Source organism: Procambarus clarkii, chromosome 6 (assembly GCF_040958095.1).
Source record: "Procambarus clarkii isolate CNS0578487 chromosome 6, FALCON_Pclarkii_2.0, whole genome shotgun sequence".
Taxonomy (NCBI): Eukaryota; Metazoa; Arthropoda; class Malacostraca; order Decapoda; family Cambaridae; genus Procambarus; species Procambarus clarkii.
Window position 1 is genome coordinate 37294593 of NC_091155.1, and position 23011 is coordinate 37317603.

General features: G+C 47.1%; 2 protein-coding genes across 2 annotated transcripts; one reads left to right on the forward strand and one right to left on the reverse strand.

Moving 5' to 3' along the window:
- Positions 1-12058: 12058 nt before the first annotated feature.
- LOC123754191 (zinc finger protein 678) lies at positions 12059-12865 on the reverse strand. The gene has a single exon (XM_045736400.2). The coding sequence runs from the start codon at positions 12863-12865 to the stop codon at positions 12059-12061; it is 807 nt and encodes a 268-aa protein (XP_045592356.2).
- An 8216-nt stretch (positions 12866-21081) lies between these two features.
- On the forward strand, positions 21082-21846 carry LOC123747911 (zinc finger protein 83). Its single transcript, XM_045730126.2, has one exon. It carries the CDS (start codon positions 21082-21084, stop codon positions 21844-21846), a length of 765 nt encoding a protein of 254 aa, XP_045586082.2.
- The last annotated feature ends 1165 nt before the right edge of the window (positions 21847-23011 follow it).

Sequence of the window (23011 nt, forward strand, 5' to 3'; positions counted from 1 at the left end):
TGTCCTAACATTATATAAAAACACAATCTGAAATTTGTAAGTACTGTACTGTATAGCATAGGCTTCATGACTTTGAGGTGATCCTCTGGTGAATTTATTATCTTGAACCACCCTTCACCTTCTAGTGTGTGGTCTGGTCAACATAATTTACAGGTTGAGTTTAGCCTGTTTTCCTTATTCCATATTTAATTATGTGGCATTTATTTACAGTTGTGCCATTAACTCCTTTTCTTACTCATTTTAAATGGCCTGACACTCGTCTGTCTTTTTTTTCTCCCTAGAAGCGTAGCATCATTGAACATATTCATGTAAATCTGAATTCTCTCCAGTAACATATTTCACTTGATTATACAAGTGAAAATTCTTAAGAGAATGGGTGATATTACCACCAACACAATCATTTAATAGATTTGAATTTTATTAAGTGTCAAGTAGTGTTTTTATTATACAGCCTTTAGAAAGTTATTGATGTCTTCATTGGATTAAAAACTAGTTATACGAGGTTATAAAAAAGTAGTTTTTTCTGGGGGGAGCCCCGTCGGCTCCCCGGAGCTATCCCAGGCTGATATGCTAATGTCAGACTTTGGCATCAGTCATGTGTATGGAGTTCTTAGGCCTACCGGGGACCACGGCCAGAACCGGGCCCCCTCAGAGAGGCAAGGGGAGCAATGGCCTATAGAAGCCCCCGTGTAGTTGGAAGCATTCTATGTCTGCCATCGACCGGAACAGGCACCCAGAAAGGTAAGCGCCCCAAAACAAACCCCTATTCTGGTTAAAATTGCTACCTAATACCGAACTAGTGGATAGAACTCCCCAACCGAAAACAAGCAAATTAGTGTGACGTCACACACTGCCGCGCCGCTGTCTGCGCAGCTCCCCCCTCCCCGGGAGGGGGAAGGGGGAGCCCCAGACCCCCCGCGCCGGCTACCCACACCTCAGTTCTTGAGGCTGATGCTATAGGCGATGGTCGTGTGCTCTGGCTCCGGTGTCGCTACTGCACTGTGCTTTGAGTGTGGTGTTAGTTTTGTGGGTGCGAGAGCCAGGAGCTATCTTCAGTACTCGGGCTGCATGCGCCTAGGGCTGCCTTCCCTAGGTGCCCTGTAAGTACTGCCCTTGGGGCTTGGGGCCACCTTCCACAGGCTCCTCGGGGTCTGCCTCTGCTGGTCCGTTTTACCTTTCGGTTTTTCGGCCGCCTGTTGGGCTCTTGGGTGTTCTGTTCTCCCTTGTTACCGGCAGGTAAGAGGCAGTTTGCACTGGTAGGGGCGCAGGGTGCTGCTTAGCTTGTAATTCCCGACATCGCGGCCGGCTCTGTTCCTTGGGGTTCGCTGTCCTCTTGCGGGGTTTTGTTTTTCTTTTTGTTTTTGCCTGGTGGGGGGTTCTGTCATTTTATTCAGTTTGTTTTTGCCCTTCCACTGTTCTCCTCGGTGGCGCCCCCTGCTAGGTCCCCGTGAGTGTACACGTCCCTGGGGTTCAGCTTTAGAAGTTTGCTTGGTAGTTTTGGGCGCCGGTTTGCAGCACCCTGCCTGGGACTACCTGAGCGCGAGTCCTCTTAAAGTAAACGCTCAGGACCCTGGGAATCCCCTAGGGGGCGCGTGGGTCCGATGGATGTGACCCCGGAGTCCCCACTCGCTGTGTGCGAGTTTGAGGGTTGCTCGGTCCCCTTGTCTCAGGGTGACCCTCATTGTTTTTGCCTCTGCCACGCTGCCTGTTGGGTCGGTGATACTTTCGACCCTGAGTCCTGTGAGTGTTGCTGCTTGCTTGTGACTCAATTTACCCAATCCTCTGATGATTCTATTCGGGTACAGGCGGCACGTGCGTTGCAGTCTAGGTTTCGTCTGTTGCAACGCGCTCGGTTGGTTGCTTCCCCGGATGCCCCGGGGCTGCCCCGCTTTGCTTTTCGAGACCCGGACTTGGGGGTGGGGGTCGCTTCGATCCTGGTTCAGTCCGCACCGCCTCGTCCTTCCCCTTCTGTTCGTTCAGGTCCTCCGCCCCTGCTTCCGGCCCCGAAGCGTCTGAGGGTTTCGGGGTCGGAGCAGGGGTTACTTGATCTCGAGACTCGGGCAGCTTCGGGGGTTGCCCCTTCCGGGGGGGCGGCAGAGGCATTCGAGTCTTGTCTCCCGGCCGAAGCTTCAGGGTCTGACCAGTGGGCCCCCCTTCCTCCAGCTTTTCCGGCTGCTCCGTCCTTGTCTTGTGGGGTCGGGGCTTGGGGAGAGGACTCGGCCTCGGGTCCTGTGGTGACGGACCTCGAGGCTGGGGAGGGGCTGACTTGGGGGCCTTGGGCCCCGCTGGACCCCGCCTGGGTTTTTCTTCCCACTGAGCGGGGCTTATTGTTACAAGGAGTGGGGTTTTCTTTCCCCCCCTCTGCGTACGAGTTGGATTTGGTGTCGGCCCCTCCCCGGGTACGGTTCCGTGTTCCCCCGGGTACGTCGGTTCCGTCCTTCCGGAGGTTTTCGGCTTATCGCATCCAACCTGGTGTGGTGCGAGCGGCCTTTGCAGCTTACCTCCTGCGTGACCCGGATTATGCCTCGGAAATGGATCCGTCCACGTTCAGGTTTGGGACTTCGTTCCCTTTCTGGCTCCGTTACGAGGTTCCGGAGTCATCCTGGCTAGCAGACTGCCCCTTGTTTGGTCTGGATTCCTGGCATTCCTTCTGTCGTTCCCGCACGCTGGAGTGGCGGGAAGCTTCCACGGTGCTTCAGGTTTTCCTGGGGGGTGAACTTGAGTACCTGAATGAGTGCTTGTTTGCCCCTGCCCTTCCCCGCGATGTGGGCGTTATTCAGCTCCATGTGCAGGTTCCCTCCCTTTCGGCGGCGCTCGTGGCGGAGGACTTGCGCGCTCGGGGCCTTTTGTGTTCGGCCTTGCGGTTCTTTTCCCTCCTGGAGCTGTCTTCGGATTGGCTCGTGGAGGATGTGGGGACGCTTGGGTCCGTCCCGGGGTCCGGCACCTTGTCCTCGGCTGCGCGTTCGTCGGCTGCCTTGTTGAAGCTGTTCACGCCGATTTTGCGGGATGCGGTTTCCCTGTTCTATGCTTACCCGTCTCGCGTGTCGGCAGGCGGTGCTGGGTTCCTCCGTGGAATCTGCTTGGGCTCTGGCTCTTAGGCGTTCTTCACCTTTTTGTCCTCTCCTGTTTGGGTAGTCGGCCGTGGCGCAGTTTATTCAGGCTGCGTCGGCGGCTTGTCGTCCGATGTCGGACTTGTTGGTTTTCCGGGGGTCCCGGGGTGGGTCTTCCCGGAAAGGTCGTGCCAGGGCTCGGGGTTCCTCTCGTCGTGGTAGGCCTCTGGTGTCAGGTTTGGGGTTGGCTCCTCCTGCGGACCCTCCCTCGTCTGGTCGGCGCGGTGTTCGCGCTGTGCGGGGTTCTGGGTCTCGTAAGGGTCGCCGGCCCTTTCGCGGTTTGCCCCTTTGACGGGGCGATGGGGGGGCGGCTTGCGCTGTTCGCCCGCGCCTGGTCCCACGATTCGTGGGCCTTTCGGGTCGTGTCTCGCGGCCTGCGGTGGCGTTGGGTGGCCCCTCCCCCCTTTGGGGGGTCGGGGCTGGCGGGGCAGGCTTCTTCCCCTGCGCTCTGTCGAGTCGTCTTGGAGTGGGTACGCTTGGGCGTCGTCGAAACGACGTCGTCCCTCAGATGGGTTTCCCGTCTGTTTCCGGTTCCGAAACGGGACTGCGCGGACCTGCGGTTCATTCTGGACTTGTCCCGTCTGAACCCCTGGGTTCATTGCCCCTCCTTTCGGATGACTACGCTGTCTCAGGTTCGGCTCCTCTTGGAGCCGGGTGCTTGGATGGTGTCCCTGGACCTCCGGGACGCTTATTGGCATGTCCCGATTCATCCGCGGTTCAGGGACTGGCTCGGTTTTGTAGTGGGGCGTCTGAGTTACCGCTTTCGTTGTCTCCCGTTCGGGTTGAACCTGGCACCTCGCGTGTTCACACGCCTTACACGGGTTGTGGTGGCTCGTTTGCGTCTCCTAGGTGTTCGGGTGTTGGCCTACCTCGACGACTGGCTGGTTTGGGCTCCCAGCCAGTCAGCTTGCTTGCTAGCCAGGGATTTGGTTCTTTCCCAGCTCGCCAGGTTCGGGTTCTTGGTGAACTGGAGGAAGTCCCATCTGGTTCCCTCTCAGGTTCGGACTTGGCTGGGTCTCGTGTGGGACTCTCGGACCGCCTCCTTGTCTCTCCCTCCGGAGTCTCTCCTGCGGCTGCGGTCCCGCCTTCGTCTGTTTCTGGAGGGCCCTCGGGTCACACGGCGGTTGCTCGAGGGGCTGTGCGGGAGCCTGAACTTCGCGATGGTGGTCTACCCGCCGGGTCGGGTTTGGCTTCGACGGCTGTTCTGGTTCCTTCGGGGTTCCCCCTTCCGCCTCTCTCGCGATCGCAGAGTTCGACCCCCGGGGGACTTGCGTCGGTTGCTGCGTCACCGGCTTCCTCTTCGGGTTTTTCGGGGTTCAGTGCCTTGGCGCCTACCCGAGCCCTCGCTCGATGTGTACACGGATGCGTCGTCTCTCGGCTGGGGTTTTGTGACCAGTGCTCACCAGGCCGGCCAGGGGCGTTGGGATCCGTCCTTCCGTCGAGCTCACAGTACGGTGCGGGAGTTCGCGGCAGTGTGGTTTGCTCTGGGGAGGATTCGGGTGGCCCGCGGATCGACGATTCGGCTCCATTCGGACTGCTCTCCGGTGGTTCATTGCCTGAACCGCGGGGGTTCGATGCGGTCCTTGTCTCTTTGGGGTTGGTCGCTTCGGGTGACTCGTCTGCTGAGTTCTCGGGGTTTGGCTCTCCTGGCGGTTCACGTACGGGGCGTGTCCAACGTCTTGGCCGACGCCCTGTCTCGCTTCGTTCCCCTCTCCACGGAGTGGACGGTCGACGACGAGTCCTTCCGTTGGCTTTGCCAGACGTTCGGGCGCCCCGAGGTGGACCTCTTCGCGTCGGCGTGGTCGCGGCGTCTTCCCGTTTATGCGGCGCCCTTCCCCGATTGCGAGGCCGTCGGGGTCGATGCCTTTCAGCTCGACTGGTCGAGGTGGGGGTTCCTGTACCTCTTTCCCCCAGTTCGGCTGTTGCTCCAGGTCCTGACTCGCTTAGAGACTTACCGGGGGAGAGTTGTCCTTCTGGCCCCTTGGTGGCCGGCCCAGCCTTGGTTTCAGGCGCTGGTTGCTCGGTGTCCGAACCCGAGGGTTTTCCCGCGGCTCCGCCTCTTTCAGCAGATCGGGCCGGTACGTCACGTAGCTGGTTCGATCTTCTCCTCGAGTCTTCGCGTATGGTTTTTTTGACTCGAGTCTATCATCATCTCTATGGTGATCAGGTGGCCTCCTTGTTGGTGTCCCACCTGAGGGCTTCTTCTCGGCGGCAGTATGAAGTTTCCTGGCGGTCCTTCCGTTTCTTTTTGCGTCTTCGTCGTGTTAGCTCCTTGTCTGTTCGGGTGGTCTTGTCCTTCCTCTCGTGGTTGTTTCAGGACCGTCATCTTATGCCTAACACTGTCGCTTCGTATCGTGCGGCGCTGGCGGAGCCGCTTCGGCTTGCTTTCGGTATCGATGTTACGTCTGCGCCGTTTCGCAAGCTGTGTCGTGCATTGTTTCACCTCCGGCCTGCTCATGCGTCGCCTGAGCCGTCCTGGTCTTTGGACAGAGTGCTCGCTTTCCTTTCATATCCTCGTTTCGTTGTGGCCCCTTCGGTCCAGGATTGTTTTTCCAAGGCACTTTTCTTGTTGGCTTTGGCCTCTGGGGGTCGGGTAGGGGAGCTTCATGCTCTCCTCCGGCGCAGGGGTTTCTGCTCTTTTGGTCGCGGTGATAGTTTTGTTCGTTTGCAGCCGTCTCCTTCTTTTCTGGCGAAGAATGAGACTGCTGCGTTCCGGAGGGGTCCATGGGTGGTTGATGCTTGGTTGGTCAGGCCGGGGGTGCATCATGTTTTGTGTCCGGTTGCGGCGCTTCGCCGTTATTTGCGCGCCACAGCTTCTGTGTCCGGGGACGCGCTGTGGGTTGATCCGGTTTCCCTTCTTCCCTGTTCGCGGGTTCGGGTCTCTCAGGTCGTCCGCAGGGTTATTAGGTCTAGCCAGCCTGCGGTCTATCCCCGTGCCCATGACGTTCGTAAGTTCGCGGCTCTTGCTGCCGTCTTTGGGAATATGTCTTGGTCTGATATTCGGGCGCGGGGATTTTGGCGGTCGAACAGGGTCCTGGCTGCTCGTTACCTTGTGAATGTCCCTGGCCCTCGTCGGGCCTGTGTTGCTTTGGGTCGGCGGTTGCAGCCAGTTGTCTCGGCTTCGAGTTGAGGGGTGAGCGACGACCGCCTCCCGGGTAAGTCCCTCTTTTTCTGTCTGTGGGTAGTTAGCTCCGGGGAGCCGACGGGGCTCCCCCCAGAAAACCAGCGTTGAATGTAATGAAACGCCATTTTCTGGGTGAGTCCCGGAGGCTCCCCGGCATCCCTCCCTCCCTCCGGTCGGCGTTTTTTTCGCGTTTTTGACATCCAGCCTCAAGAACTGAGGTGTGGGTAGCCGGCGCGGGGGGTCTGGGGCTCCCCCTTCCCCCTCCCGGGGAGGGGGGAGCTGCGTAGACAGCGGCGCGGCAGTGTGTGACGTCACACTAATTTGCTTGTTTTCGGTTGGGGAGTTCTATCCACTAGTTCGGTATTAGGTAGCAATTTTAACCAGAATAGGGGTTTGTTTTGGGGCGCTTACCTTTCTGGGTGCCTGTTCCGGTCGATGGCAGACATAGAATGCTTCCAACTACACGGGGGCTTCTATAGGCCATTGCTCCCCTTGCCTCTCTGAGGGGGCCCGGTTCTGGCCGTGGTCCCCGGTAGGCCTAAGAACTCCATACACATGACTGATGCCAAAGTCTGACATTAGCATATCAGCCTGGGATAGCTCCGGGGAGCCTCCGGGACTCACCCAGAAAATGGCGTTTCATTACATTCAACGCTGGTTTTTTGTGTGTGTGGGAACACCTACCGCATGGGTTCAAGCCTTCATCACGGCTCCTACGGACTTTCTCATTGATGCCATCACATTAGTGTTATTACTCTCTGTGTAGTTATACAAGGTTCATTGAGAAACTATGTGAAGCAAAAAAGATGAAATATTGCTGTATAAAATGACAATGGATGAATACGATACATGTAAAAACCTAAGGATGTGTCAAGTAATTACTGCAGTGGGTGGAGTTTTGTGGTACATCCAGGTACAAAGACACGGTGGCATTAGTCTCTACACCACAAGGCATATCACCCATTTAATAGAAAATTTTGCCAGTTTACCATGTACTGTACATATATTATGGTATATGTTATACCTCCTATCATTTCATACTATTAGACATCACTTATAATAAGAATTGGCTCCCAGTTCAGAGTCAAGTGCGTGCCCGGAAACAGCACTTACAAGTCAAGTCTAGCCTCGGGCTGGACTTGGCGAGTAGAACTCCCAGAACCCCATCAAGCAGGTATATGTGGGCCTGCGGGCCGCTCCAAGCAACAGCCTGGTGGACTAAACTCTCACAAGTAAAGTCTGGCCACAGGCTGGGCTTGGGCAGTAGAACTACTACCAGAACCCCATCAAGCAGGTATTAATTAGGTAGCACAAGATTCATATTGTGTGCTCGGTAGGTAATTATTCAGAAATCACAATGAGAATTCAATTCTGATGCTACAAGATATTGGTATAGTTCTAGTGGTGTTTTCACACTGGTACAATATATGTATAATGTTTGTTCTTCTCACATGGCTGGAAACTAGGAGTGGTACACCCGTATTCACCGACTTATTCCTTAGGAAGCGCTGAGTGTTAAGCTCTGGTGTTAGAATACAAGGTAGCATGGAGTTTTTGGGCATGCTTCCATGTCATTGTTCAATTAGTTTGTTTCTTTAGTTTTGGTGGCCAGAGACTGGAAATTAGACCAATTTTAGTACTTGCCTCCAGGCACTTTTTATCTAACCATAATGCACCTTTCTAGGTGTATAGCCCAGTGTCATATAGCCTAATGATAGGCCATCTGCTTGGAAACTAGAACAAATATTAAATATAACGACTTGACATGTTCTCAGGTCGACACAATCGACTTGAGAATGGTCCAGGACGGACCGAAACGTCGTCGTCCCTTCACCTTCTAATGTGTGGTCTGGTCAACATTAAATATAACCCCTTAAATATGACTTATGAATGAAATAACCTGATGATCATCTAAGAACCTTGCACTGGTCATGGAAAAATAATAAATTTAGTCAGGTTTCTATTGTATATCTTTAATGTTTCAAAATGTTTTTGGATTACGGTATATTCAAAGTTCCTTGTATTTTAGTAGTTTTGCTGCATGCATTGATGTATGCACCACCAGGCAGAAACAAATAGGCAAAGTTTCTTTCACCCTGAATGCCCCTGTTACCTAGCAGTAAATAGGTACCTGGGAGTTAGTTAGCTGTCACGGGCTGCTTCCTGGGGTGTGTGTGTGTGGTGTGGAGAGGAAAAAAAAAAGTAGTTAGTAAACAGTTGATTGACAGTTGAGAGGCGGGCCGAAAGAGCAAAGCTCAACCCCCGCAAACACAACTAGGTGAATATAATATATCTGAAGGGTCAAACAATGTCCCCACTGCAATAGCTACATTAATATTACCAATATCAGCCCTACAAGTCCTTAATAGCCTAACAGAGATTGGAGCCAAACAATTACAAGATTCACAGAAAATGAAGAAATGTAGCAGCAAATTACTTTACAAATGATCCACCCAGCAGTTAGGTCAAAACCTCTAGTTACAGCTGGTCACTGCCAGGTGGCAGCACCGTTGAGAGCTACTGTTTCCTACATCAACATTCCTCAGTTCTTCACCTGATGTAGAATAATTTGGACTACTCTTAGTCATCCAGCCTTGCAGGTCTGAATTATTTCTAGGCGAGTGTTGGCCATTCTTTGGACTCTGCCCTGTGGGGAAGCCCATTTGATTTGTATAATTTTGAGTTTGCTTCACATGTATGTGTTTACAAACTTCACTTGTTGTGTGGACTTTGGTAACTGTTTGCCTTGAATTACTTGTGTTTAAGGCAGCCCTTTCCTAGGTGCTTGTCTGGCAATGTCATTGCCCTTACAGGGTAACTTCTCTGGTGGGTTCAGATCATCATCCCATAGAGGCTGACCTACTGTGTAGTGCAAGGTTCTTTAATCCCTCCGTGAGGCTCTGAAGTTTCAGGCATTCTGGGGTTTATTGATTGAAGGTGCACTAGGGTTCATATGCTTGTATATATGGCATGCTTCTGATGCCCTTCATAGCGACATTTATGTTGAGGGCAGCATTGTAATTACCTAAGTGTAGTTACAGGATGAGAGCTATGCTCGTGGTGTCCCATCTTCCCAGCACTCTTTGTCATATAACGCTTTGAAACTACTGACGGTCTTGGCCTCCACCACCTTCTCACCTAACTTGGTCCAACCGTCTACCACTCTGTTTGCCAAAGTGAATTTTTTTTTATTTCTTCTGCATCTTTGTTTAATTAGTTTAAATCTATGACCTCTTGTTCTTAAAATTCCAGGTCTTGGGAAATCTTATGTCGATTTTATCAATTCCTGTTACTATTTTGTATGTAGTGATCATATCACCTCTTTTTCTTCTGTCTTCTAGTTTTGGCATATTTAATGCGTCTAACCTCTCGTAGCTCTTGCCCTTCAGTTCTGGGAGCCACTTAATAGCATGTCTTTACACCTTTTCCAGTTTGTTGATGTGCTTCTTAAGATATGGGCACCACACAACCGCTGCATATTCTAGCTTTGGCCTAATAAAAGTCGTGAACAATTTTTAGTACTTCGCCATCCATGTATTTAAAAGCAATTCTGAAGTTAGAAAGCGTGGCATAGGCTCCTCGCACAACGTTCTTTATGTGGTCCTCAGGAGATAGTTTTCTATCTAGAACCACCCCCAGATCTCTTTATCAAAATTCTTTAAGGATTTCTCACATAATTTATAGGTTGTGTGGGGTCTATGTTCACCTATTCCACATTCCATAACATGACATTTATTCACATTAAATTCCATTTGCCAAGTGGTGCTCCATATACTTATTTTGTCCAGGTCTTGAAGGGCATGACAATCATCTAAGTTTCTTATCCTTCCTATTATCTTAGCATCACCAGCAAACATGTTCATATAATTCTGTATACCAACTGGTAGATCATTTATGTAGACAATAAACATCACTGGTGCAAGAACTGAACCCTGTGGTACTCCACTTGTGACATTTCTCCAGTCTGATACATTGCCTCTGATTACTGCCCTCATTTTTCTATCAGTCAGAAAATTTTTCATCCATGTTAGAAGTGTACCTGTCACCTCTCCAATATTTTCCAGTTTCCAGAACAACCTCTTATTGTGTCGTTTCATGTGTGATTGTGTATCCTGTCTGGTCCTTACCGTCAGGTTGTGGCAAGCCCTCAGGGTCTATGGTGTGGATCATTATGGACCGAACCATTGAGCCCATACTGCCTGCTTGCAAGTTTCAAAGGTTTCCGTCAGTTTTGCCACAAACCGATGGTCATTTATAATGTCTGCTTCTGCTGCCTGTTGGGTTGGTTTAAACACTTTACCCCAAGGCCTTCAAAGTTTGAGTTAACTTGGTTAACCTTCAGTTTTTTTTTTTTATGTACTGACAAGGCTTCACAAGCGATAGGTTCTTTGAGTTTTTTTTAGCTGTTTTTGTTTTTGTTTAAATGTTGGCCATCCTTGGATGTTGTTCATCCTGCAGGGGCCATATATAATTATAATAACTACTATATATGGCCCTGCAGGATGAACAAAGTCCAAGGATAGCCAACATTTAGCATGAAGCAGAGGGGTTTGCCCTTCTGCTTCATGCTTGCCTATGCTTGTTATTCATGCTTCATATGGTTGTGTTGTTCCCAACCCGTCCTTGACTCGAGTCCATTCCATCTAGCGGTCGACCCCACAGATGCATTCATAAATTTTAACATGCTGTTCGTTCAAAATGGGAATTTTCTCACATAAATTAATAATATAATATATTAGCATATTGTGCATATATAGGCATGGTTAGCTTAGGTTTTAGGTTCTGTTGGCGATTATTTATAGTACGTGGGTTAAGCATTTATAGCGTGGTTCAAACAAAATTCGTCAGTGAAGGATTTGTTCTGGAAGTGTTCGAACGAAATCAGTTGAGTTGTGTGTAAACCGTTTTTCATTCATAAACAGCTGGGGGTTTGGCGAGTGCATGGAATCACTTTTGGGTCTCTGTTTGGAGGACGGACTGGTTGTTCCTGTATTTTAGTATTGGCTTCATGTACGTGTTTTCTCTCAGGGTTGGTTGAAGTAGGTTCCCAAGTGGGTCCGATTCCTGGGCCTTGCACTTTCTGCTGCGAGTTCTTCTCCTCTATGTCTCAACTACACGTCACAGAAAGATGGTTCAGGTTACAAAAATAAGCTGTTTTTTAGCTACATAAACCTGGGAACTTATGGTGCTGAAATGGAAGTACAGTGTTTCAATAATAAGGTTAATAAAAGAACATATTCTTAACCTTGCTACCAAAGGCTATACTATAATTGAAATATATGCCTTAATAGAGCCTAGGCCTAAATGTTAAGTATTACTCGAGTATATGTGCTATATATTAAAATAAAACATGGTCTAAATTTTGGGTTATCTTACTCTAGGAAAATACAAATATACTTGTACATCTAGTTTTACAGAAGACTATATATAACTTAACTGCAACATGATTATTTACCATCCAATTGTAAAAATTCTTGGCTGTGGCCAAGCATCTCATTTAAAACAATAAAACAACAATACTTTTGTAGCAAGTCTACCTGACATGATAGCACAAAAGAACAAATCCACAAGGGCCGTGACGAGGATTTGAACCTGCATCCAAGAGCATCCTAGAGATAGAGAGCATCCACAAATGATAGCATTTGTGCTATCATTTGTGTATGATAGCACGAAAGTTTTTTTGGCCTCAATTTTCAAATACAGTAGTAGCCGCCATAGAGAAGTTTGTCCCATTATGCATCAAGAATTCTACTGAAAATGAATGGCATTCTTGAGTTCTTGGACCTACACACTATCAGATGCTCTTTACTGATTATTAATTTAGTTACAAAGGTGTTTTTACCTCAGGACAATTATGAGGTTCAGTGTGTGCATGTAGTAACATGTGACTTTTCATACTCCTATGGTGAATAAATCTTTTCCCACACACGGGACACTCGTGAAGTTTATCATCCGTGTGTACCAACATGTGGCGTATTAAAGTGCTACGGCCTCTGAATTTTTTCCCACAATCTGCACATTCGAAGCGTTTAGCGCTCGTGTGCACCATCCTATGCGACTTCATATTTTGGAGACGATTAAATGTTTTCCCACACTCGGGACACTCGTGAGGTTTAACGCCCGTGTGCACTGCCCTGTGAGTCTTCATAGATCCCAGACGGCTGAATTTTCTCCCACAGTCGGGACACTCGTGAGGTTTAAAACCCGTATGCACCGTTATGTGAATCTTCATACTTCCGAGTTGATTGAACGTCTTCCCACAGTAAGGACACTCGTGAGGTTTTTCACCGGTGTGCACCATCCTGTGCCTCAACATGTTCTGGAGACGATTGAAGGTTTTGCCACACTCAGGACACTCGTGAGGCTTACTACCCGTATGCACTCTCCTGTGAGTGGTCAAGTGACCGTGTTGGCTGAAGGCTCTCCCGCACTCTGGACACTCGTGGGGCTTTTCACCCGTGTGAACCATCCTGTGGGTCTTCATGTAGTCGAGACGACTGAATGCCTTGCCACACTCGAGACACTTGTGAGGTTTAGCAGCCACATGGACCATCATGTGAGCCTTCTTGATACGTCTAAGATGCCCGCAAGTCTTCCCGTACTCCGGACACTGACGAGGTTTGGTCGTCATCTTTTTGGTCTGTCAAGTCTTCTTGATGGTAATGTCTCCCCAACAACTGCAGGAACTGTCCAGGGATATATATATGGTGAATTATGGGGCGTTTCCTTAGACACAAGATCTTTGTCGAGTGAATTATGGGGCGTCTCCCTAGACACAAGATCTTTGTTGGGTGAATTATGGGGCGTCTCCCTAATTTGGCGGGGAGTTGAAGAGTATTACAGTCATTACTGCTGTCCTGGAGGCCATAGGAAACGAAACATGTGTGTTACAGTCTTGATTTTGAGGTTGTGGCGCTGCTTGGGCGTAAACTAGCAGGAAATGAGAGGCGGGAGCGGCCGAGGCTGGAGGTGGTTGTGATGGTGGCGGCGTCGGATCCCTCTACATTTTCTATGGCCATGTCTGGGGTAGACCTTCATATATACGAGTTTACCTCAGTTTACCTGATAGCCACTAATACTAGTAGCCTCGATGAGGACAGGAAGCCAGCGGCTGGTCGAAGGTTCCCCTCGCTTACCTTGATCTTTTTACCCAGCTGAGGTTTAAGAGAGTTTTTGCATTTACGGCTACGGCGGGTAGGCGGTTCCATGGGTCACCCTGTGGGTGATGAAGTATCTCCTGCTCTCAGTCCTACATTGTGTATTTTTTATTTATATATATAAAAAGCGCTTACATTCTTGTTGAGCTTGAAACTGTTGCTCCTTGTTTGTGCTACATCTGACCTTTTGAACAAATTATTTGGATCAACATCCTCCAAATTGCCTGAAACGCTGTGCCTATTATTGACTGTATGCATTGTATGTACTAGCTCTTTCTATAAATCCAACATTATGTTTGTAACTCATCTTGTATATATGTAATTTTACCTGAATAAACATTTGATTTAATTTGATTTGAAATTGTTCAGTATTATAAAGTTTTCGATGAGTTTTTGCGAGCGCTTTGGCCTGGGGTTCGTATCCTGGCCAGGGAGGATTGACTGGGCGCAAATCCTTAACTGCACTCTTGGAGTCCACCTCCGGCTGGGGGCCGCCGGATCACGTTCTGTTTTCGCGTTTTGAATTTGATACTTCCGTTTGGCATTCTTCTTAACAACGGTCCAGTTGTACGAGCCCTGGCGCACATGCCGCCTTGGGTCACGGGATTGTTGATAGAATTTGTTGACCAGACCACACACTAGAAGTTGAAGGGACGATGACGTTTCGGTCCGTCCTGGACCATTCTCACAATCGACTTGAGAATGGAACAGGGCGGACCGAAACGTCGTCGTCCCTTCACCTGCTAGTGTGTGGTCTGGTCAACATACTTTAGCCACGTTATTGTGACTCCTCGCCTGCATTGTGGATGGAATTTTTGTTGGCGTGTTCTGACTAATTCTCCCGGCGGGGTGACGGTGCTGGGGGTTGGTGAGCTCCTGGTGTGCCCTCAGCTGTAGTGGGCGGCTGGCCGACTTCTGCTCTGCCGGAGGACACTGAATGACTTTTGCGTATTAGTTGGGGGCAAAGTTTTTGGTTATGCTACCCAGTGTTCTGTGTGTGGGGCCTGGGCTGGTGCTTGTCCCCCTGAGGGACTCCTGGGGCTCCCCAGTGTTCTGTGTGTGGGGCCTGGGCTGGTGCTTGTCCCCCTGAGGGACTCCTGGGGCTCCCCAGTGTTCTGTGTGTGGGGCGGGGGCTGGTGCTTGTCACCCTGGGGGACTCCTGGGGCTCCCCAGTGTTCTGTGTGTGGGGCGGGGGCTGGTGCTTGTCACCCTGGGGGACTCCTGGGGCTCCCCAGTGTTCTGTGTGTGGGGCCGGGGCTGGTGCTTGTCCCCCTGAGGGACTCCTGGGGCTCCCCAGTGTTCTGTGTGTGGGGCCGGGGCTGAGGGACTCCTGGGGCTCCCCAGTGTTCTGTGTGTGGGGCGGGGGCTGGTGCTTGTCACCCTGGGGGACTCCTGGGGCTCCCCAGTGTTCTGTGTGTGGGGCTGGGCTGGTGCTTGTCCCCCTGGGGGACTCCTGGGGCTCCCCAGTGTTCTGTGTGTGGGGCGGGGCTGGGGGACTCCTGGGGCTCCCCAGTGTTCTGTGTGTGGGGCGGGGGCTGCAGTGCTTGTCACCCTGGGGGACTCCTGGGGCTCCCCAGTGTTCTGTGTGTGGGGCGGGGCTGGGGGACTCCTGGGGCTCCCCAGTGTTCTGTGTGTGGGGCGGGGGCTGGTGCTTGTCCCCCTGAGGGACTCTGGGGCTCCCCAGTGTTCTGTGTGTGGGGCGGGGCTGGTGCTTGTCACCCTGGGGGACTCCTGGGGCTCCCCAGTGTTGTGTGTGTGGGGCGGGGGCTGGTGCTTGTCCCCCTGAGGGACTCCTGGGGCTCCCCAGTGTTCTGTGTGTGGGGCGGGGCTGGTGCTTGTCACCCTGGGGGACTCCTGGGGCTCCCCAGTGTTGTGTGTGTGGGGCGGGGGCTGGTGCTTGTCCCCCTGAGGGGCTCCCCAGTGTTCTGTGTGTGGGGCGGGGCTGGTGCTTGTCACCCTGGGGGACTCCTGGGGCTCCCCAGTGTTCTGTGTGTGGGGCGGGGCTGGGGGACTCCTGGGGCTCCCCAGTGTTGTGTGTGTGGGGCGGGGCTGGTGCTTGTCACCCTGAGGGACTCCTGGGGCTCCCCAGTGTTGTGTGTGTGGGGCGGGGCTGGTGCTTGTCACCCTGAGGGACTCCTGGGGCTCCCCAGTGTTCTGTGTGTGGGGCGGGGCTGGTGCTTGTCCCCCTGAGGGACTCCTGGGGCTCCCCAATCATCTACCCGTTTGCGTTTCGTTGCCGCGAGGCATATTAGTTTCCAATGATTGGCGTCACTCGTTTCGCCTTTCCGGGTTTTGTGATTAACCCTTTACCAGTACGCCGGGGCGCTTCCGATCTCTGTTTAACCCACCAGTAAAATGGGTACCTGATTGTTAAACGATTTAGCGGGGTCGTATTCCGGGGAACATAGGATTATAAGGACCTGCCCGAAACGCTATGCGTGCTAGTGGCTGTACAAGAATGTAAGAACTCTTGTATATATAAATAAATAAGATAAAAAGATCCGCCCGGTCATGCCTGGTTATGCCCGAAATGCTGTGCGTATTAGTGGCTTTAGGCGTTGTATGTACTAGCTCTTTCTAGACATCCAGCATTCTCCGTGTAACTCATTTTGTATATGTATTTTTCCTAAATAAGCATTATGATGTTAGGAATATTACAGTGTTGTTAGCCTCGAGGCCCTCAATCGTCTCTAGCGCGAGAGTTGACTTACTTTTGGAATGATTTTTGTCGCCCGGTGTTGTACCTTCTTCAGAGCAGCAATGTCCTCCTGAAGATGAGGTCTCCATGCTGGGATCCTCCTGAAGATGAGGTCTCCATGCTGGGATCCTCCTGAAGATGAGGTCTCCATGCTGGGATCCTCCTGAAGATGAGGTCTCCATGCTGGGATCCTCCTGAAGATGAGGTCTCCATGCTGGGATCCTCCTGAAGATGAGGTCTCCATGCTGGGATCCTCCTGAAGATGAGGTCTCCATGCTGGGATACAATAATAGTGTCCCGCTCTCTGCAGCTAATACCTTGCCCAGTCTAGGTGCTAGTAAGCCCTACCGTTAGTCAGGAAACCCTTCTCCTTATTCCTTGGCGGCACGGCCTCACGCCCTGGGAAAATCTTCTCCCATTTGTCATATCAGTTTTTCCCCAGTCACTAGGTATTTTCTGCCCGCCTGTTAATTCTAGGATTTACCATTATGTCTTGGTCGGGCTCCGTTAAATGTTATGTGATCTATTCACTTTATTTCCCCTTTGTGTCCTGACTGTTATACCTAGTTCTAACTACATTTCATCTGCCATTAGGTTTCTGCAGAACGTGTTTGCCATGTCACTAGGCTAAGCTTACTCTTACTACGGGGGTACATTTTCAGTTAAATATTAGTACTCAGACATGGACATGTTACATTTGTTAATTCCTCCTTATATTATTTACATGTTCTGCAGAATTTAATCTACTAATAAATTAAGCCCCCAACTTCCTGTGTCTTTTTCCCCTGATCAGAAACAATAATACAAGTGTACCAGGATTTATCCAGTTGAATCATTACCTTCTTTTCCTTAAAGTCAAAGGTAAGCTCGAGTGTTCCTAAGGTTTGGTTAGTTTTATTATTATTATTGTTGACCAGACCACACACTAGAAGGTGAAGGGACGTTTCGGTCCGTCCTGGACCCATTCTCAAGTCAAGATCGAGTTTGTGAATGGTCCAGGACGGACCGAAACGTGGTCGTCCCTTCACCTTCTAGTGTGTGGTCTGGTCAACATATTTCAGCCACGTTATTGTGACTCATCATCTGCATTATTATTATTATTATAACATAAATAAAATGTTATTGTTATGTTAAGAAAAGTACATACACAGATGTAGAGTTACAACCATACTGTTGGGTTTATAGATTGAGCTAGTACATACTCGCAAATGTAATAAGTCAATATTGACTTATTAGTTGCGTGCATAGGTGACATACTAAACATAATAGTTTCCCTTCAAAAGCTTCATAGAAAACACCGACCTTACCTAACCTACTAAGTATGTTAAAATAAGCATCTTATAGCTTCGTAATTACAATTGTTACTTAACCTATAATAGGTATAGGTTAGGTAATAATTGTAATTACGAAGCAATAAGATGCTTATCTTAACATACTAAGTAGGTTAGGTAAGGTCGGTGTTTTCTATGAAGCTTTTCAAGGGAAACTATTATGTTAAGTATGTCACCTATGCACATATTTAATAAGTCAATATTGACTTATTAAATTTGCGAGAACGGGTTGCACATACAATACCTAAAGCCACTATTACGCACAGCGTTTCTGGCAAACTATACTGCTGCATAAAATATTATACTGCTGCTGCTGCTACCTGTTGTGAAACTTAAAGTGAGTGCAACCCGTTCTCGCACTTTCTTGCAGTCAATATTGACTTATTAAATACTTGCATATGTGACATACTAAACATACTAGTTTACCTTGAAAAGCTTCATAGAAAACACCGACCGTTTTCGGTTGAAAACATTTTCCTTTTCTTTCGAAAACCTGGAAAGTGCGAGAACGGGTTGGTGAGTGATGGTTCTGACTCTAAGGTACACTTCGTCATCAATCTGTTGCAAAGTAATGTCTTTAATTTGGTAGTTTTGATGTGGGGTTGGCCCGCGTGTCACCACGTTAATTGTGGTGACCCGTCCCAGCCGAACAATGGTTGTTTGACAGGAACGGGGGATATAAATATATGCAGGTTAACAACCCAGTTACAGCACGGCTCCTGTGCCAGGTAAGTCCACTACGGGCTCACCATAGCCCGTGCTACTTGGAACTTTTTGTTCCTAGAAGCTGAATCTTAAACAACAACAACATTTAACAACCTGCAATGTTGTTGTTGTTATAGATTCAGCTACTCGGAACAAGTTCCAAGTAGCACGGACTATGGTGAGCCCGTACAACCTGCTATTTTATATCACCACAATATAATTGGCTGCAAGAACAGCCCCGTGCTTTGATAAAGCAACATATATAGAGCATATATAAGGTTTTAAGCCTTATGACAATAGAAAACAGTACCAAATCCAACCTATCCAAATATAAAATAGTTATACCGAAAATAGCAACTATAATATATCCCAAATTTATTTATTTATTTATTTATTTATTTATTTATTTATTTATTTATTTATTTATTTATATATATACAAGAAGGTACATTGGGTTTGTGAGGATACATTGGATAGTACAGTATTTACATTCTTGTAAAGCCACTAGTACGCGCAGCGTTTCGGGCAGGTCCTTAATCTAGCAGATAATTTTAAGTAGGTAATTTCTATCAGAATTGATAAACGGTAAAGATACATTGCAAGAGAAAAATGAGATGAGAGAGATAAGTAAGTATATTAAAGCACATTGTTATATTAAAGCTCTGATTGATTACATTGACAGCTTGATTAGTAATTTAAACAAGATTAATAGACACCATACAGCAGATTGACAGCACATATAAGACAGCAATGATCACAATGGTAAAGATGTTCAGATTGGGTACATAAAGATTGGGAGACTGGGTAGCAATTGATACAGTGCAATTTTAAGGCAAAAAGTGAAAAACTATGAAGATGAAATTAGGTACTTTTTAGTATTGATTTTGAATGATGTAAAAGTTGGACAGCTTTTCAATTCAGTAGGGAGTGAGTTCCATAAACTGGGTCCCTTTATTTGCATAGAGTGTTTACACAGATTAAGTTTAACTCTGGGGATATCAAAGAGATATTTATTTCTGGTGTGGTGATAATGGGTCCTATTACATCTGTCCAGGAAGAGTTTCAGGCAAGGATTTGCATTTAAGAACAGGGTTTTGTAAATGTAGTTGACACAAGAGAATTTATGGAGTGAGATTATGTTTAGCATGTTTAGGGAGTTAAACAAGGGGACTGTGTGCTGTCTGAAAGCAGAATTTGATATTATTCTGATAGCAGATTTTTGCTGGGTGATGATGGACTTGAGGTGGTTTGCAGTGGTTGAACCCCATGCACAGATACCATAGTTGAGATAGGGATAGATTAGTGCATAATATAGAGAGATGAGAGCAGAGTTAGGTACATAATATCTGATTTTGGAGAATATACCAACTGTTTTAGAGACTTTCTTAGTTATGTGTTGTATGTGGGTACTGAAGTTGAGTCTCTTGTCTAGGAATAGGCCAAGAAACTTTCCATCATTTTTATTGCTAATGTTTACATTGTCTATCTGAAGCTGAATTGCATTTGTAGATTTGCTTCCAAATAGGATGTAGTAGGTCTTTTCTATGTTAAGTGTTAGTTTGTTGGTTGACATCCATAAGTGGACTTATTTTAGTTCATTATTAACAACATCATTTAGTGTGTGTGGGTTGGGGTTGGAGTAGATGAGGGTAGTATCATCAGCAAACAAAATAGGTTTCAGAATGTTAGAGACATTAGGCAGATCATTGATGTATATAAGAAATAGAAGAGGTCCCAAGATGCTGCCCTGTGGCACTCCAACAGTTATTGGTAGAATGGGAGAGGTTATATTATTGATGGCTACACATTGGTGTCTATCACTAAGATAGGATTGGATATAGTCCAGTGCATGGCCTCGGATTCCATAATGATGGAGTTATAAAATATATAAATAAATATAAAATATAAAATATAAACAAATATAAAATATCTTGCCCTAAATGCTATGCGTATTAGTGGCTTTAGGGCGTATGTACAAGCTCTATCTATAAATACAACATTGTTATTACGACATTAGTTATTACGAAACGTGTTCAAGCGTTTTTTAGAAATAAAAATGAATTTTGGAGAACTGATTTTTCAGTTACCATCGACAGTGGAAAAGAAACATAAGAAATATTGAGAAAATTCGTGTTAGAATTATTAATCTTCCCTTTTCGGTCATATTTAACAACATAAATCTCTTCATCTATGTATGTCTTTCCTAAGGATTAACGTAGTTCTATGTATTATACAGTGTTAGTATATAGTGTATGTAGTTAGTATTATACTTACTGCCCGAAACGCTTTGCGTAATAGTGGCTTTAGGCATTGTATGTACTAGCTCTATCTATAAATCCATCAACTTTTGTATTTCACCTTGTATGTATGTACTTTACCTGAATAAATATTTGTATTTTGTTGTATTTGTATGTATTTTTCCTGAATAAAATTATTTTATTTGAATACAAACGCTCACAACCAAAGAAAACGGGTCAAGGAGAGGAGTGGTACAGAGTGCAAGCGACCGACGCGATCACAACAACAGCCATCACCGGCCGGGACCCGCAACCCTGGTGTCAAAATAATGGCTAAATACCTCCAGTTAACCAGCACTATAGGCATCATGTGATCCATACATGCACTTCAAATTATTGGAAGAACCAGCCGCCAAAAACGTAAGTCTTGTAAACGAGAGAGAAGTGATAATCTGAGGCCATCAACCTCCATCCTTCACTCACGACCAGTAAGGTAAACATCAGGAAACAATACTCAGACCCTCCCCCTCTCTGCCTAACTCTTAACAGTGCCGCGTATCCCAACATTACCACTCGTGCAGTCATCAGCAAGGGTAAAACCTTAACCCAAACTGTATATCATAAACAAAACAGTATGCAACATTAGTCATAGGAAAATATCCCCCCCCCCAGGCCTAATTGGCCTTCCCAGTGAGGATATTCTCCCCTAGAGATCCCAAATGTCACAAGATGGCTCCCGCAGCCATCTGGAGGAGATGACGTTCACACAAGCTGCACAAATCGTAAATAAGACGAAGCCTCACCAGTGTCCCGATTGTTTGAAAACGTTCAGCCGTCTTGATAATATGAAGACTCACAGGATGGTGCATACTGGTGATAGGCCTAAGCCTCACCAGTGTCTCGAGTGTGGTAAAACATTCAGTCACGTTGGGCATATGAAGAGACACATGATGGTGCATACGGGTGATACGCCGTATGAGTGTCCGGAGTGTGGCGAAAAATTTAGTCAACATGTACATATGAAGACACACATGATGGTACATACAGGTGAAAAACCTCACGAGTGTCCCGAGTGTGGGAAAAGATTTGGCCGTCTGGATGTTATGAAGACTCATAGGATGGTGCACTCGGGTGACAAACCTCATCCGTGTCCGGTGTGTGGGCAGAGATTCAGGCAACTTGGAAATATGAAGATTCACATGGTGGTGCATACAGGTGATAAACCTCATAAGTGCCCTGAGTGTGGGAAAAGATTCAGTTATCTTGGAGCTATGAAGAAGCACTTTATGGTGCATATGAGTAATGAACCGTTTGAGTGTGCCGAGTGTGGAAGAAGATTCAAAGAACGTGACAGTATAATAAACCACATGGTAGGCCATGTGGGTGATAAACCTCATGAGTGTCCAGCATGTGGGAAAAGATTTATGCATCATAACAACATGAGAAGTCACATATTAGTGCATTCTTGCGATAAATCTCACTAGTCCTGGTGTCCTGTCTCGATGGAAAATATCTAATTAACTATATTAATTTTAAAAGGCACCAGAATCTGTGTTGGATAAAATGTATCATATTAGTAGTATTTAATGAGATGCATATCAAGCCATGAACTTCCTTCTTGTCCAATATATTTTTTTAATATTGTGAGTTTCATCGTGAAAATATTGTACTATCAACTTATCTGTTGACCTCCTTACAAAGGTATTTTGAGTGTTTGAGTTTTGTATGAGAAATACACTTGTCCATTGTGGGCAGAGCTTTGCAGCTTATAATATTTTAGTTATATTTTCAGCTTTTCTTATTAAAGTACAGTACTGTAGTTAGATGGATCTCATAGATCAAGTAAGTGCCAGGGGCCAGATTCACGAAGCAGTTACGCAAGCACTTACGAACGTGTACATCTTTCCTCAATCTTTGACGGCTTTGGTTACATTTATTAAACAGTTTACAAGCATGAAAACTTGCCAATCAACTGTTGTTATTGTTATAAACAGCCTCCTGGTGCTTCAGAGCTCATTAACTGTTTAATAATTAGAAACAAAGCTGCCTAAGATTGAGAAAAGATGGACAGGTTCGTAAGGGTTTGCGTAACTGCTTCGTGAATCCGGCCCCTGAGGAGCTCCTGCCTCACCCCTCACCCAGAATTGTTAACAAGTAAACAAATATTTGTACGTTTTTACCAAATAACATCAAAGTTTAGAATAAATTTTTTACACATTTGAATAATGCTTAACATTTATGACCCATTAAGAAATATATTGAAAATTTAATGCATCTTTTGGTAGCTAGGTTTGGGAAAGTTTTTATTAAACATTTTATTAATTATCTGGGTATGGAGTGAATGAACAGTGTGAGATATATTCAAGTTTAGCCGTGTTTTTATTTTACAGGAATAATAGTCATTTTGGTGGAAACTTAAAATTCATCAGTTTTCTTTTGCAAAGAAATTTCCATTATATTTAAAAAAATGTAGAATTTATGACTCTTAATGTCTATTGGAAGTAAAATATCAAAAGACTTTAGTTCTATCTTACCTCATAATTGATAACTAATAATAATATAAATGACTATAATATATTAACCTGATTAGCAGTTATTTTTGCTAGACTTTAGCATTAATATCTGTCAAACTCAGATGTTTATATTAGC